This window comes from Orcinus orca, chromosome 9, assembly GCF_937001465.1.
Source record: "Orcinus orca chromosome 9, mOrcOrc1.1, whole genome shotgun sequence".
Classification (NCBI taxonomy): Eukaryota; Metazoa; Chordata; class Mammalia; order Artiodactyla; family Delphinidae; genus Orcinus; species Orcinus orca.
Window position 1 is genome coordinate 44,579,747 of NC_064567.1, and position 14,884 is coordinate 44,594,630.

General features: G+C 38.4%; 1 protein-coding gene across 9 annotated transcripts in view; it reads left to right on the plus strand.

The window, feature by feature from the left end:
- The window catches only part of PDE1C (phosphodiesterase 1C), a 556,804-nt gene that overhangs the window by 441,504 nt on the left and 100,416 nt on the right, over positions 1-14,884 (plus strand). For all 9 annotated transcript variants that reach the window (XM_049714457.1, XM_049714459.1, XM_049714458.1 and 6 more), the window contains 5 exons: positions 2,456-2,569; positions 4,376-4,558; positions 5,491-5,557; positions 10,484-10,600; positions 12,542-12,682. In XM_049714457.1, the coding sequence (XP_049570414.1) occupies positions 2,456-2,569; positions 4,376-4,558; positions 5,491-5,557; positions 10,484-10,600; positions 12,542-12,682 (622 nt within the window). The remainder of the gene's footprint in view (positions 1-2,455; positions 2,570-4,375; positions 4,559-5,490; positions 5,558-10,483; positions 10,601-12,541; positions 12,683-14,884) is intronic.

Here is a 14,884-nt window from a genome sequence, read left to right on the forward strand (position 1 = left end):
AAATTACAACTGCATATGTTGGATTTCTTTTTCTGGTTTATTTGATCCCTTTTCATCTGCTTATAAAGGTTTTTCTTCAGTCTAGGAAAACTTATTTGATTAAAGCTGCTTCTGTTTGTTTATTTCTTATTTCCCTTTTGTAGGAAGATAGAATCATCTGGTTCTTACTTCTGTTAGTCTCGTAGTTTCTGTCATCATTTTTTATGTTTTGTCTTCTCCTCTCAGGTTTTGAGAGCTGAGATGGGTCCTATTAGGGATTCATGTCAATTCCTGGTAGAATCTTTAAGCCCCAAATCAAGGGAGAACATTTTTAGGAAGTTTAAACTTACCCTCATTTTTCCTTGCCAGTGGAGAGTCAAAACAGGCTGGGGGTAGTTGGGCTTCTGGAGGTGAGAGTCAGAATTGGAGGCAGACTTAGCCAGGAATGTGTTTTGCTAAAGAGCTTCCATTTCTTATTTGGAACAACTCTCAGGGCTTGCTTCTGCAGTCTCCCCATTGTTTGGCAGGCTGGCTGTCCACTGTGTGTGAGGGACTGATAAACCCTTCCATGCCAACTCCCTGTCTCGCACTGCCTTTGAAACCAGAACACTTCCTAGTGCTGCTAATGGGATCCACAGGCTAACCCTCACCTCCAAGCCTGCAGAGGCCTCTGCTGATTTCCTTTGCATATTTCCCTTTTGCATGTTGGAGATTCACAAGTCAGGTAGCCACTACCCTCAGTCTAATTTCCTCTGTATTTTAACATCACTGAAATTCCTGGAAATTTATTTTGTATGGCTGACCCTCTTGCCTACTTTTTAAGGGTGATCCTGAGTTTTTCCTCTTTCCTTATTGTTGATCATTTTCATGTAGATCTGGAGGGGAATAGTTTATGCCTTGCAGAGATGTTGACCTGTGCTCTCTTATAAATGCAAATCTGAGGATATTTTGAAGTCAGGAAAGTGGGAGCACCCTTGGGAAATGGAGACTTGATAATAATCTTAAGTATCCTGATAGCATGTTTCTCTCTGGTTACCTCTGATGACCAAGGTCACTGAATAACAACAGTGACAATAATGATAACAAATGCCTTTTAAAAAAACAACAGGGAAATGGGGGAAGTTGTTCAGAGTACAGACTTACAGTTGTAAGATAAATGAATTCTGGGGATCTAATGTACAACCTGGTGGTTATAGTTAGCAAGTACTGGTTTTAAGTATTGTATACGAAAGTTGCTAGAATAGTAAATCCTAAATGTTCTCACCAGGAAAAGAAATTAAATTTATGAGGTTTTGGCTGTATTAACTAGCCTTATGTGGTAGTCATTTTGCAACATATATGTGTATCAAATCATCATGCTGTATAAGGACACAATGTTATATATCAATTATATTCAGTAAAGCTGAAAAAAATTACCAATCGTAGGTCACATGGTTGATGTGACTACATCAATATCAATTTGATTGAATCTTTATATCAACCTAGGAAATTTGGTGGTTGCTTCTTCATTTTATAGCTGACATTCAGCTATTGCCTGGGATTGCAGAGCTAATACTATGTGAGGTACAATTCAAACCGAAGTTTGTCCTCAAAGTTTCTGTTCTTTGCTGGCTGTCAAAGAGCCTGAAGAGTTGTCCAATCTCCATATCTCTGTGGTACTTACAGTGTTCCCAGTTGCTGGTCTTTGATAATCTGTTGGCATTTTATTGCTCTCATATGTACTGAGTCCTTCTCTGTGGGGATAGTGTTCATATACATAAGAGGAGAGCATGTTTTATTGTTTCTCTTTTACTGTCTGGAACTCTTGACTAGCAGTGGGAAAGGTCTTGTCCTCAGTACCTTGGTTTGTCATCCATCCTCCTTAAAAAAAACAAAAAACAAAACTAGGGTATTTATCTGCTCCTAGAGGAATTCTTCCTGTCCAGTAAAAGTTTGCCTTCATGTATTCCTTATGGAGCCCTCTGTGGTTATTTTGGTGGTCTAAGTCTCCTCATCTGTCTTGGAACATGTGTGGGCCATGGGACTGCTATTCTCTATGGTCACAGCTGAACAAAGTACCTGCAACATAGCAGGATCTCAAGCAGTGTTTGGTGATGTTGTTGCTGGTCATGCTTTACTACATACAGTTAGCACCAAAAAATACGAAAATCAGAAGAGAAGCAAAATCACTGATAATTTAGGAAACTCTTAGCAAGATAAAAGGTAGTTAGAAAGTGTTGGGGGCAGTGCCTGGTAGATGAGAATATTTTTGTTCTTGATTTAGAGTGGAAAAAATGTGTGTATTTATTTTATAACTTGCTTCTTTGAGAAATACTGGTCAGTTCCATCATTAGATTTATATTTTCCTTTCAGATATATTAGGATAAATAAAAATATTTAATGGCTGTAAACTGTGTCCCTCTAATTGTAGGATTATCTTTGGTTTCCTCTAATTGTTTTTCCTCTATTCTAATTGAATCATGTCTTTTCCCCCCAGGTTACGGTCTTTGGTCAAACAATTAGAAAGAGGGGAGGCTTCAGTGGTAGATCTTAAGAAGAATTTGGAATATGCAGCCACAGTGCTTGAATCCGTATACATTGATGAAACCAGGTAAGCTAAAATGACAAGTTGATGTGGTAATATAAATTTTCTGTTATATGGCTTTTCTGAAATGTCCACCATGGCATGTAGGAGGTAGCATTCAAATGATTGGTCTTGGAGCTTTAGTTTTCACAAACACATGGGGTAGATTTGGATATCACATAGCCTCTGTACATGCTCATTTATAAAAAGGAGCTAATAGAACTTACCTCTCACATGCCCATTATGACAGTGAAGTAAGAAAATGTAAGAGGAAAAAAAGTGATTTTAAAAAACCTTACCAGATTTTTAATCAAATGTAAAGTTCAACTGGAATTATTGAATATTATTCATCTCAGCCTAAAAATTATGTTCATGTTTTAATTCACGTTATCTATCTGTAAATGGAAGCTCCTGAAGGGATGGAGAAGCATTTGTTCTCTTAAACACCCAGTATTCCTCCCTTAATCCTTAGGTTTGTTATTGATTTACTTAGCAGACCCTCTCCACTTGAATTATCCGTAAATACTAAAGCACTTCCGGTTACTATTGTAAAATGAATTTGAAAGTAACAAAATTGCTTTTCTTTAGAAAAATGTGGAAATGGTAAACATGAAAGGCTTTTCTTCTTTTTTCTACTTCAGACAAGCTTCTCTGTTAGTATTTGTGTTGTATTACTTTGCTATGCCAAATTCCAATCCAAAAGGATTTCCCAGTAATCTAAGAATCGTGTGGCTTGGTTTTCGGTGATATGCTTCGTTCCTAATTTAAGGAAATTTGATACCGTAGTTTTTTCCCAGATGTTACATTTTTCTCCCCTACCTCTCAATTGGTGGGTCTAAAGAGAAAAAAAAAAAACAAAATTTTCCATTGACACCTGTTTTTACTGCTTATTTTTAGTAGTGCTTAGTATAAGTATAAAATACAATATTCAAAGTTTTATTGTAATTTATTACTACTTCTGTTCTAGCCTGGCCTATGAACACATTTGGAAAATCTGCTGAGCACACCTGACAGATGACTTAAATCACTGTGCTCAAATAAAGAACTGCATTGTTTTGGAAATTTTGCTTAAATTTAGACATTTAAGTTTCTGTAATATCCTAACAAACTAGAGAGAATAGCAGTTGATATTATTTGGGTTCATTACTTCAGAGGACTGGGTTGATGTGATTTGGATAATACTCTGCAAAATCTTTCTTTTTCTTTTTTAAAATTTATTTTTATTGAGATGTAATTGACATGTAACACCGTATAAGTTTAAGGTGTACAGTGTGTTGACTTGATATATTTATATATTACAATATGATTACTACTGTAGCGTTAACTAACACCTAATTATTATTTTTTGTGATGGGAACTATTAAGATCTAGGCTCTTAGCAAGTGTGAAGTTTATAATACAGTATTGTTGTCTATAGTTTTTAAGTGCCGTTATTTTTAAGACAAAATAATGCCACATGGCCATCTATGAAATAAACCTTCTGGTGAATACATTTTAAAATGGAAGGTTTAGATTCCATTCAAATTCCACAAATCATCTAGGAATAAAGATACTGGGTGCTCCTGAGTGCAATGTGTCTCAGACCTACGAAGCCTGAGATAAAGTATCTTTGACTTTCTCTGATTCCTTTGTTCCTTTGTCCAGCCTGAAACAAACAAAGGGTGGGCTTTCACAAGCCTTGTCTAAAAGGTGCTGGATTTTTTTGTGGCCAATTTATTTTGGTTTCTTTGCACCTGTGTATGCAGGTGGGGTGGAGAGTAGGAACAGCTGCTTTGAACAGAGAGCTCTAAATTCAGATTTAATCTGTGTCCTGGTTCTGTTTCTTGCGTTCAGGAGACTCCTGGATACGGAGGATGAGCTCAGTGACATTCAGTCAGATGCGGTGCCTTCTGAGGTCCGAGACTGGCTGGCCTCCACCTTTACACGGCAGATGGGGATGATACTCAGAAGGAGCGAGGAGAAGCCGCGGTTCAAGAGCATCGTCCACGCAGTGCAAGCTGGGATATTTGTGGAGAGGTAAAGATGGCTGTCATTCAGTGACCAAAGCAGCAAAAGGGACACCAGTTTCTAACAACCAAAGGCTTTGCTTTGATGTAGTTTTGGTATCTTTATAAATGCTGAAAATTCTGGGTGGAAACAGACAGTCTTGAATGAGAGATGGCAAAAACATATCTCCGCAGCATCGTTAGGACAAGCTTTTGCCTTTGCTTTGAATTCTTTTTGTTAATGTTAACGAGAGAAGATTTAGTTTGAGTTGAGTCTCTAATGTTTAAAGAAGGACGTCTGATCCGTCATCATTTGACACATATGGATGATGTCTACATTTGGAACAGGTCAGGGATGCTTTGTTGAGGGTATTGAGCCAGGGAGGAGTTCCTTCAAGGTGTTTGAGTTCCCCATGACACTTTCCAATTTTGTAAGTCACTTTGCTCTCTGAAATTAAATTGCCCCCCTTCCCCAGAAATGGATTCCAGAAATCGATTTATTCTTCTTACAACCCTTATCACACAATTACACATTTTAGAAATGCCATGGTCAGCTCGAAGTTCTCTCTAGTTTTTGACAGTTCTAAAGAACAAGCTCTTCTAAATAGGTTGCCCATAGGAGTTCTTTTTCAGGTTAAAGTACTACACTACATACTGTCCGTGCTATACTATGATTCACTTCCAGCAGAACAGGAGACCCATTTTAATAATTTAATTTCCAATTTGGGGCACATAGACTTAATTTTTTTTATTTCCAATGCTGTACATGTTTGGGATTGCTTTCATTTCATTTCATAGGCCACTTGAATGACTATGAAAAAGGTTATAAAAGAAATTTTAGGTTCCGTGGGTCCATCAGATGACATGACTTCTTGTTAATTGTCAATACTGGTATAAGTCTGTGGCCTGCTAATTCTTCTTTGTAAGACATAATATTGCATTTTTCCCTTCTGACTTTGCCAGAATGTATAGACGAACATCAAACATGGTTGGACTGAGCTACCCACCAGCTGTTATTGAAGCATTAAAGGTAATACCAAGGAAAAGGTCTTACAATGTTCAAGGTACCTTATAAAAAGTACAGTTAAATTTCTTGTTAGAAAATAAGAAATTTTCATTTACAATTCTATTTACAGTTTTCCTAGTCATTCCTGACTTTTTTCCTTCATTATCTTTTTGCTATTCGTTCTAACAGTATCACTATCTTTTCAGCCTTTGTACTGCCAAATTTTTAAAAAATTGAACTCTGTTTGGTTTCATTTCTGTCTGCTCTCTTGGAGTGGTTTAGTGATCTGTATAGCGATCTGGCATTATGAGACTCAGTCTGACTTTGGCCGTAGGAGATCAAATTTGTACTGGTTATAAATATTCAACATTAAGAGGATCTTTGGTGATTATAATTCTACAATTATCTGCTTACCTTCTCTATATCCATTTTATAGATGAAGAAACTAAGACTCAGTGAGACTAAAAAAAAAAAAAGACACAGAGACAGAACTGAGGTTTGATACCAGAGTTCCAGGCACATAGTAAGCTAAGCTCTCAGTAACATATTACTGTATGAAAGTATGTCCTCCAGAGCCCTTGTCCTCTTCATATATCCTACTGTTTTCCCAAGCCCCTCACTGAGCCCAGAAGTTCCATGGGAAGTCACACAGATGCTTGAGTTTAAAGGGCTAAATACTGCAAGATGACTCCCAATCAGACAAGCTCTTGGAATTGTATAGAGTATCTCTAAGAGCCCCCAAGTAGATGTATTCCTGTAGAAGTGTGTTCATTCAGACCCATTGGTCTAAGGATATCCCAGCTGTGCTGAAGCTGATTTGACTTCTGGATTTGAAGGAGGGGCCGTGCTAAGGTTCAGGACCACAGAACTGGTTGACATTGCCTGGTGCCTACACAGGGAGTTGTGTCAACTTGCTCAGGGGCATCCCAGCATTCCGACTCTTCTTAAAGCTATTTTAGTCTTTCTCTGAAACCTGAAAATTGTATTCCTGATGAAATTTTCAGAAGATAATTTAAATTCCCTTTTCACAGAATCAGAGGTGGGAGTGCTTCTTGATCAGTTTAATGTCAAGAGAGGGCCCTTGAGGGTCATTTTGCTTTTATATTTCATAGTCCCTTTCTCTTGACTCAGAGACATTCACTAGCTGAACTTGGGAAACCCTATATATTCAGATCCTCAGTTCTCCATTTTATGTTTCTTCTTAAGTCATCTAGCACAGCAGTCCCCAAACTTTTTGGCACCAGGGACCAGTTTCATGGAAGACATTTTTACACGGATGGGGGGTAGGGTGGGGAGGGTGGTAATGCGAGCGATGGGGAGCGACGGGGAGCGGCAGATGAAGCTTCGCTCGCTCTCCTGCTGCTCAACTCCTGCTGTGCGGCCTAGTTCCTAACAAGACGCAGACTGGTACCAGTCAGAGGCTGGGGGTTGGAGACCCCTGATCTAGGACAGGTAGGATGCTCAGGAAGGAAACAGCAAGAAGACACATGTTTTCTCTCCCTCTTCTTCAACCCCCACTCTAATGCTAAATAAATTATTGTGTAATTTACAGCGATGTTTCCCATTTAATCTGTGAAATCACTTTGTGAGATTTGATGTTTCATAACACCCACTATGAAGTTGCATTGATTTTCATAATTGAACCGGAAACATTCAACGAAAATCTTGGGAACGTTAAAAGCATCTTTTTTTTTTTTTTTTTTTTGCGGTACGAGGGCCTCTCACTGTTGTGGCCTCTCCCGTTGCGGAGCACAGGGTCCAGACGCGCAGGCTCAGTGGCTATTGCTCACGGGCCCAGCCGCTCCGCAGCATGTGGGGTCTTCCTGGACCGGGGCACGAACCTGTGTCCCCTGCATCGGCAGGTGGACTCTCAACCACTGAGCCACCAGGGAAGCCCTAAAAGCAACTTTTATCCTTAATTTCTTCCTTTATCATGAACATAAATACAGGTGGTTATACCAGTACTAAGAAATTTATGAAAATATTTCTTCCAAATTGGAGCATCTTTTCTATGCAGAATAATTGAAGAAATGTGGAACAACCTGTGATGTGCATGAATTGTTGTTTTATGCTTAGGGAAAAGTAATTCTCAGAGGCACACATGTTGTCTTTCTGAGGGGAATGTTACCTTGATGATTCAGACAAAAAGTAAATACTAACTCTCTGAATTGCTATCCTTCTCCACACTATTGCTGATATGTACAGAAGGCTAAAGCTGTCGTTTCTCTTGGTTGTATGCTCTGTTTACTGCAGAAGTTCAAGACCTTTTTACAATGTAATATTTTTCTGCATCCCTAGACTCCAGTTTTATTTTCAGTGGATTGGAGGTGAATTGGAGATATGACGTAGATTCTTTTTTTATGTAGTGCCTGTTATAAAAAGGTTATTTTCACTCCAGTGCCAGCAATTTATATGGAATCACTATCGTTTTCTTCTATTACAGAAAATTTCCCTAAAGCCTGAGAGAATACAAGTCAATAAAATAATCATCATGCTACTGTCATGTTAACCTTTGTGATTAATGTAAGAACATGGCATAAAATAACATTTAAGTAAAGAGAATACTTCACCACCACCAATTCCTAAATTTTAAATATGTTGCAGTTTTGTTCTTTTTATTTGTTTCCATGCAATGAATACTCACTTCTAATTTGGGGTGTTTTATCTCTAACCTTCTAAGGTGGGGTTATTGGAAATGTAGAATTGTGCTGTTCTTTAGAAGGGCATCTGTTGTGTGACTCAGGAAGAGACACTCTGGACAGACTCCAGGTTTAAAGAGGAAATGAGGAGGTTCAGGCTTTCTTCACTTTAGACTAATAGGAAATTCATGCAGTGTTTCCACAGGAATGGTGCTTGGGCCAAATTTGCTAAGAAAGGAAGAATGGTTTAAGGTGCTTGTTAAAATGCAGATTCCAGGCCACAAGCCAGGATTCTGCAGAGCCCTCCACCAGATTATCGGCATTTTTTTCTGAGTACCCCAGGTGGTCCTAAAGAACACTGAAATTTGAGAATCACAGCTAGGCCTTCTCAAAAATGAGGGGCTGGAGTGAATGTCTATCTCATTGTCTGTAGTTACTCATCCTTCTGTTTCTCTAAGACTTAATATTCAGATAAATCTTGACTTTTTACTATGATAATCTCTTGATTTCCAGTGTTAGAGAGCTTTTCTCTTTTTCATTCATTCCAGTGAAGAGGATTAAAAATTGTCAGATATGACAAAGGGTTTTCCTGTCTACTGAGTTGTCAGTGGACTTTTCTTTAGGACTATTGGCTAGACAGTGGCTGTCATGACAATGCCAATTACAGTAGCCAAGATGAAGCTTTAGGTCTTGGATTAATCTTAAATGACCCCACTGTCTATGGCCTAGGCCCTATTGGGGTATTTAGGGCATGAGGCTTGGGTCACAGCATGTATTCATTGAGTTTACAATGTCATTTGTCAGTAATGGTATCACCAAGGGGTGTCAGTGGGGTTATTACGTGGTTCTGCTACCAGTTGGCATTAGACACTTCATCTCTCTGAGGTTGCCATCTGTGAAACTGGCGAAAGTGACACCCGTTTCTAGAGCTGTGAGGGTTTGCAAATGTGTATCAACACTTCCCACCGTGCCTGGCACAGAAAATGTCCTTAATACTTGTAGCTATTTCTTTAGTTATTATAATGGAGGAGAAATTATTGAAGGCTGAGGTGAGGTTACCACCAAGTGTGAATTGAAACAATCTATTTGAAACCCTTTTGGAAATGTTTGGTTTCACCTATATACCCTGGCATCCATGAGAGAGACTGTTCATGGTCTTGGGGTGATCTTGATGGTTGGGATATTTGGAGAGGGACAGGATTGGGATGGATAGATGATGTTGGAATGCAGTGAGGGCTGAGGTGGGAGTCACTGGATCCAGCAGTTCCTGAGAGCCAAGGTCTCTTCCAGGGGACCATCTGACACGTAGTCTCATATGGGTCCTTATTGTCACACTCATGGCAGCACACTTTTCTTAACCACTGAAAGGGAGACTCTTGGTACACTGAGAAACCAAATGACTATTGCTTAAACACATCTTTGTTCATAACACCCACAGGTAGCTAGTTATAAGTCAAAGACACATCAGACAGTGTTTTGGAGTCGCTATTTATGGACAAATAAGGCTTTGAACTTCAGGAGCAGTGTGTGAGGAGTGTGTTCAGCTTAGCTCTTAGTTTTACTTTTTCAGTAAAGTGACTTACAGATTTGAGGGCTCAGTCCCCAGATTAGTGACTCCAGAAGTGGTAGCGTTTTTCCATCCCGTGAAATGAGGGCTCTCTCCTCGGTTTCAGCTCAGCAGTTTGGATTGTTGAGGTGACACATTATTTTGTGATCTATATGCATGTTTCTGAACACTTTTAAGTGGGTTAGCATTCTCAATGGTAGACTAAGAGGAAGTCAGTAGATAGTATCATGGGGCTTGGGAGAAGTTTAGAGTAGGGAACACCCTAGGTTATTGTGAAATCAATTAAAATTTTGGAATTCGGCAGAGATAGTAGAAGGTTAATGGAAAGAGCCTGAGTTTAGGCATCAGGTGAACACGTGTTCATGTTTTGTCCTTAGCACTTGCTTGCCATGGGTCTTGGGGAAATTAGGTAACTTCTCAGTTTTCTCATCTGTAAGATGTGACTGATCATACCTACCACTTAGAGTTGTCTCCAGGAAAGATTACATGTTTATCACTGATCAGAATGGTAGGTACCCAATAAATTATAGCTATTGTTATTACTAATAAAACGATTGAATATTTTATCAGTAAATGCTATTTAGGACTGCCATATTGGAAACAGTTTGAGAGTGGAAAGGGTATTACAGTCTTAGGCTGTGAATACCCAGGTGAGTGCTGTGGGCTAACTCCAAAGTAGGGAGATTAGTAGCTGTGTAAGTGGCTACCAACTAATGAATTATTTCTCTCCATCCTCTCCTGTAGGATGTGGACAAGTGGTCCTTCGATGTCTTTTCCCTCAATGAAGCCAGCGGGGATCATGCCCTGAAATTCATTTTCTATGAATTACTCACACGCTATGATCTGATCAGCCGTTTCAAGGTCAGTGTCTAAATAAAAAAAAAAAACTGCACACATTTGTCCATACTTGCATGATTTGGGGGCTAAGACCAAGAGGATCCTTTTAATGTAGACTGAAAACTCTCTGGGGTGACTTGGGAAGCATCATCTGGCCAGCCACTGCCATGAACTCCTCTGTGGTGGGAACTTTTCATTACTCCCTTGTCTGGTGGGCTCATCAGCAGGGGAGAGGCTGGAGCTGCCCATTTAGATCCCAGTCGTCCTAGAAGTATGGCTGGAAACCTGAACCAGCAAAGCTCCCCTGCCAGCTCTGCCCACAGATCTCATTTCAGCGAGACTTCGTGTGCTAATGACCACCACCAGCAAGGAGACAGGAATGGAGACAGAGGGCACGTCTGTTATCTCCAAAAACTTCTCTTTCGGCCACTTGGCTCAAATTCACACAGATATTCTCAGTTATCATCTGTGACAGATCATTGGTATTTCCCAGCCATTCATGCTTCAAATTAATTCTTCACCTTTAAGTAAAGAGCATGAATCGATTCCAGTGTTCCACCTCCTCGGCCTTCTAATTCCACAGACTCTGGAGGTGGCGTCCGGTTCTCCAGGGAACTTGAGCGTCATCTGCTGGCGTCTGTCATATCACGCCAATTACATTTCTCTCATCATGTGAATGAGTCTCCGTAAAATGCAGGTCTTTTTCTGTGTAACATATTGATTTCTCTGGGCAGCATGATTCTTTATCACTTTCCTAAGGACTGCACATTTCAGGATATCTTTCTTACATAGCCATAAGCATTTTATGGCAATGGTCCTTAATTTCTTTTGCATCAGAAACCTGCTTGAAGATCTGATGGCTCCTCAAGACCTCAGAAGAAAGTTCCCATGCACATGCACACACCTTTACGTAGCATTTCAGTGGCTCATAGATCTCCAAAGAACAGCCCAAAGAACCGAGGTTCATTGGATCTTCATTTTTTAAAATGATAATGAATTAATCTCTCACATCTAAAAGGCTATATTTAAATTTTAAAAATCCACAAATAGTAAATATGGAACAGTGTGCCCAAGGGAGAACATGGTATGGATTCTCATGAAGCACTCTAGTAGTATTTTCCTCATTTTTTCCTTATGAATGTGATTTCTAGTCTCCTGGAACATACACTCTCTCCTTTTCCCCCAGTCTTGTAATTGATAATTTACCCCAAACCAAGGAATTGATCCAGAAAACTATACAATGAATGTTTTCCGAGTCTCCTTATTTTGTACAGGCATTCTGCACTTGCTCACTTTCTGCCAAATAGGAAACGAAGGTGTGTGTTATACATATTTGAGACAGAAAGAGGCTAGGATAACTGGAAGTATTTTTCCAAATTGCAAGGCACCAATAATAAATTGCCAAGTAATAAACACAAGAACACAGCTTGTTTCTGTTATAGAACAGACTATCACTTGTGTTATGGGTTTTTTTCCTCACCTGTCCAGTGTACACATCACTCCTTCTAAAGTGTGCAGTTTTCAGAAGGCGGCAGCTTGTGTTTGTTTGCAATCATTTTATAGCTTAAGATCTTTGTGTACTTATGTTTTCCCACAAGTAAATGAGATGCTGCATAGTATGTGTTCATTTATTTCTCAGGAAATAAAGACTTGAGCCTTTGCCTGAGAAATAAATGAGCACCTACCTTTTTGCCCTCAATGTCCTTGAGATGATCCTGTGTCATTACCCTGGGCCTCTGAACTGGAGAACAAAGAACAATTTGCAGGGTGGACCAGGGACATCCTGTTAGATTTTCAGATTATCCAATACTTTGTTCAGTGACTTTTATTAACTTAGAAAAGTTCTAATGTCCTCATATGATATCTTACGCCTTCAGAAAGAGGCAGCTAGAGTACCTTAGACTTTTGCATCGTCACTCAAAGCTGCTAAATCACTAGCTAATTAACCTTGCTGCTCTCTTTCAGATCCCCATTTCTGCACTTGTCTCATTTGTGGAGGCCCTGGAAGTAGGATACAGCAAGCACAAAAACCCTTACCACAATTTGATGCACGCTGCCGACGTTACACAGACTGTGCATTACCTCCTCTATAAGACAGGAGTAGCAGTAAGTACAGATAGAAACTCTTGGATTACACAAAAGATGTGATAATGATTTATTTTGAATTGGAGGCTGTTTCTATTCTGATGAGGTTGAACCCACAAGAAGTGCATTGTTTCATGGACTTCCTGTTCCCCAATAATTATTTAACCAATCGTGGAAAGTCTTGGGGTTCCTTATTGACTTTGAATTTTTCTCCATCTTGGACTTGATGAAAGAAATATCTGGTAGTGCCTTGTATCCTTACTAGGCTATGGCCAAACTAAATATAATTTCTATAACTAAATATGTATTTCCAGATATGGAGAGTGGTACTATTAATCTCTTGCTATGGTCAGTTACAATGATATCCATGCATATTGAAATCGTACTGAGTATACTTGGGAACCATGCTGTACACAGTTAGCTTTTGGTTTAAACCAGTAGATCTTTTTCACAAGGACTCTGTTTATTCTCATTTATGTGCATTTGATTTTTTTGAACCTAAGGATTAGTCTTTACCTCTAACCATTTGGAATTTTCATGCTTGTTTTGAACGTTTTAGCTCTTTAGATATTTTTGAATCTCTGTTCTGTAATTCATTGCATTAACAGACCTACTCAACTTGGTTATCTGTGCCTTTGCCCTCTTTACCTTAATTTAAACCATTCATTTTAAATGTATAACTGTTAGTGACAAACAGCTGGGTCTCTATAGTAAATAGAGACTGTGACTTTTTACTTTGAAATCTTCTGAATTGACATGGAGATAGACATTTTTCGGGGGTGTGGTTATTAATTAACCCATAAACCCAGTACACATTTGTAATCTCTTTCTGCTAGGGCGTGTTGAGAGGCTTGGTCTAATATCTCATATTAAGTATGGAATAAAGTGGGAGGAGTGTGGGCTCTAGAGCTAGATATAGTTGCATATAAATCCTTGCATAATTACTTATTAGATTTTGTGACCTATGATAAATTGCTTGAATCTCTGAGTCAGGATTTCCTCATTTCTAAAATAGTGAAAAATATTCTGTCTGTAAAAGTACTGTGATGGTTAGGAATAAAGTATCAAAAGTGTGAAGTGCTGTGTCTCATAAAGGAAGCTCAACAGTTAGGAATTGTTGTTATTAAAGATTTCCCCCAAACCTCTCAGCAGTTTTCATTTTTTCCTTATTGTAAAGCTCATTTCTTAAAAATATTGCTTAAAGAGCTGTTTTTTAAATTTTAGAAACACTACATAGGAAACCTGTTTAAGATGATAGTTTTTGCCCAAAATTTAGAGCAAACGTCATAGTTAATGGTGTTTCAATAAAAGCATGGAGCAAAACAGGGATGCTGATATTAATATTGCTAGTGAGCATTTTTCTGGAGATCTCAGTCAGTGCAATATGGTATCTACAAAAGTTGAAGAAGCATCCTATGAAAATAATTTGATCATCTCTTTTAAAAAAACAACAAAAAAAGCCAACTATAAATTATTAGATCATATAAAAGGCCTCAATAAGATATGGATAAAATAGCTGTCTTATACACTGGAAATTAACAAGTAAAGTAGAAAAACATACATTCCCAACAGTTATTAAAAAACCTATAAATTACCCATGAAGAACTTCAAAATTAATGAAAAGGAGACTGTAAAACTAAATTAAGGGTACAAAAATAATGTTTAAATAAGTGAAGAAATACACCATGTTTTTAATGGAAAGCCTCAGTATTAAATAGAAGTCAATTTTCCTCAAACTAATGTTTATAGATTCAAAGCAATACCAATAAAAATTCCAGTAGGGTTTAACATGAAACATGATAAGTTGAGTCTAAAATTTATGTAAAATAGATATTTCACAACCTTAGAAAAAACAGTTTTGAAAAAGACAATGTGTGTGGTGGGGTAGTTCTTACTCTACTAGATGTTAAAATATCTGCTGAAGCTATAGTAATAAAAACAGTGTGGCATTTGTGCAAAAATAGACAAATATATCAATGGAATTGATTGGAATTTTAAAAACTGAACCCAAATATTTATTGAACACTTTTTATGTGCCAGGTACTTCTTTACAGGATGAAGATACATTGGTGCTCTTACAGAACATGCATTCTAGTGAGAGGTTACAGATAGAAGACAAATGAAAAAGTAAACAAGAAAATATCACTAGTGTTCTGCAGAGTATTAAAATAGGGCACCCGCATAGGGAAAACTGGGAGTTTTATTAGATAGTCAGGAAAGGCA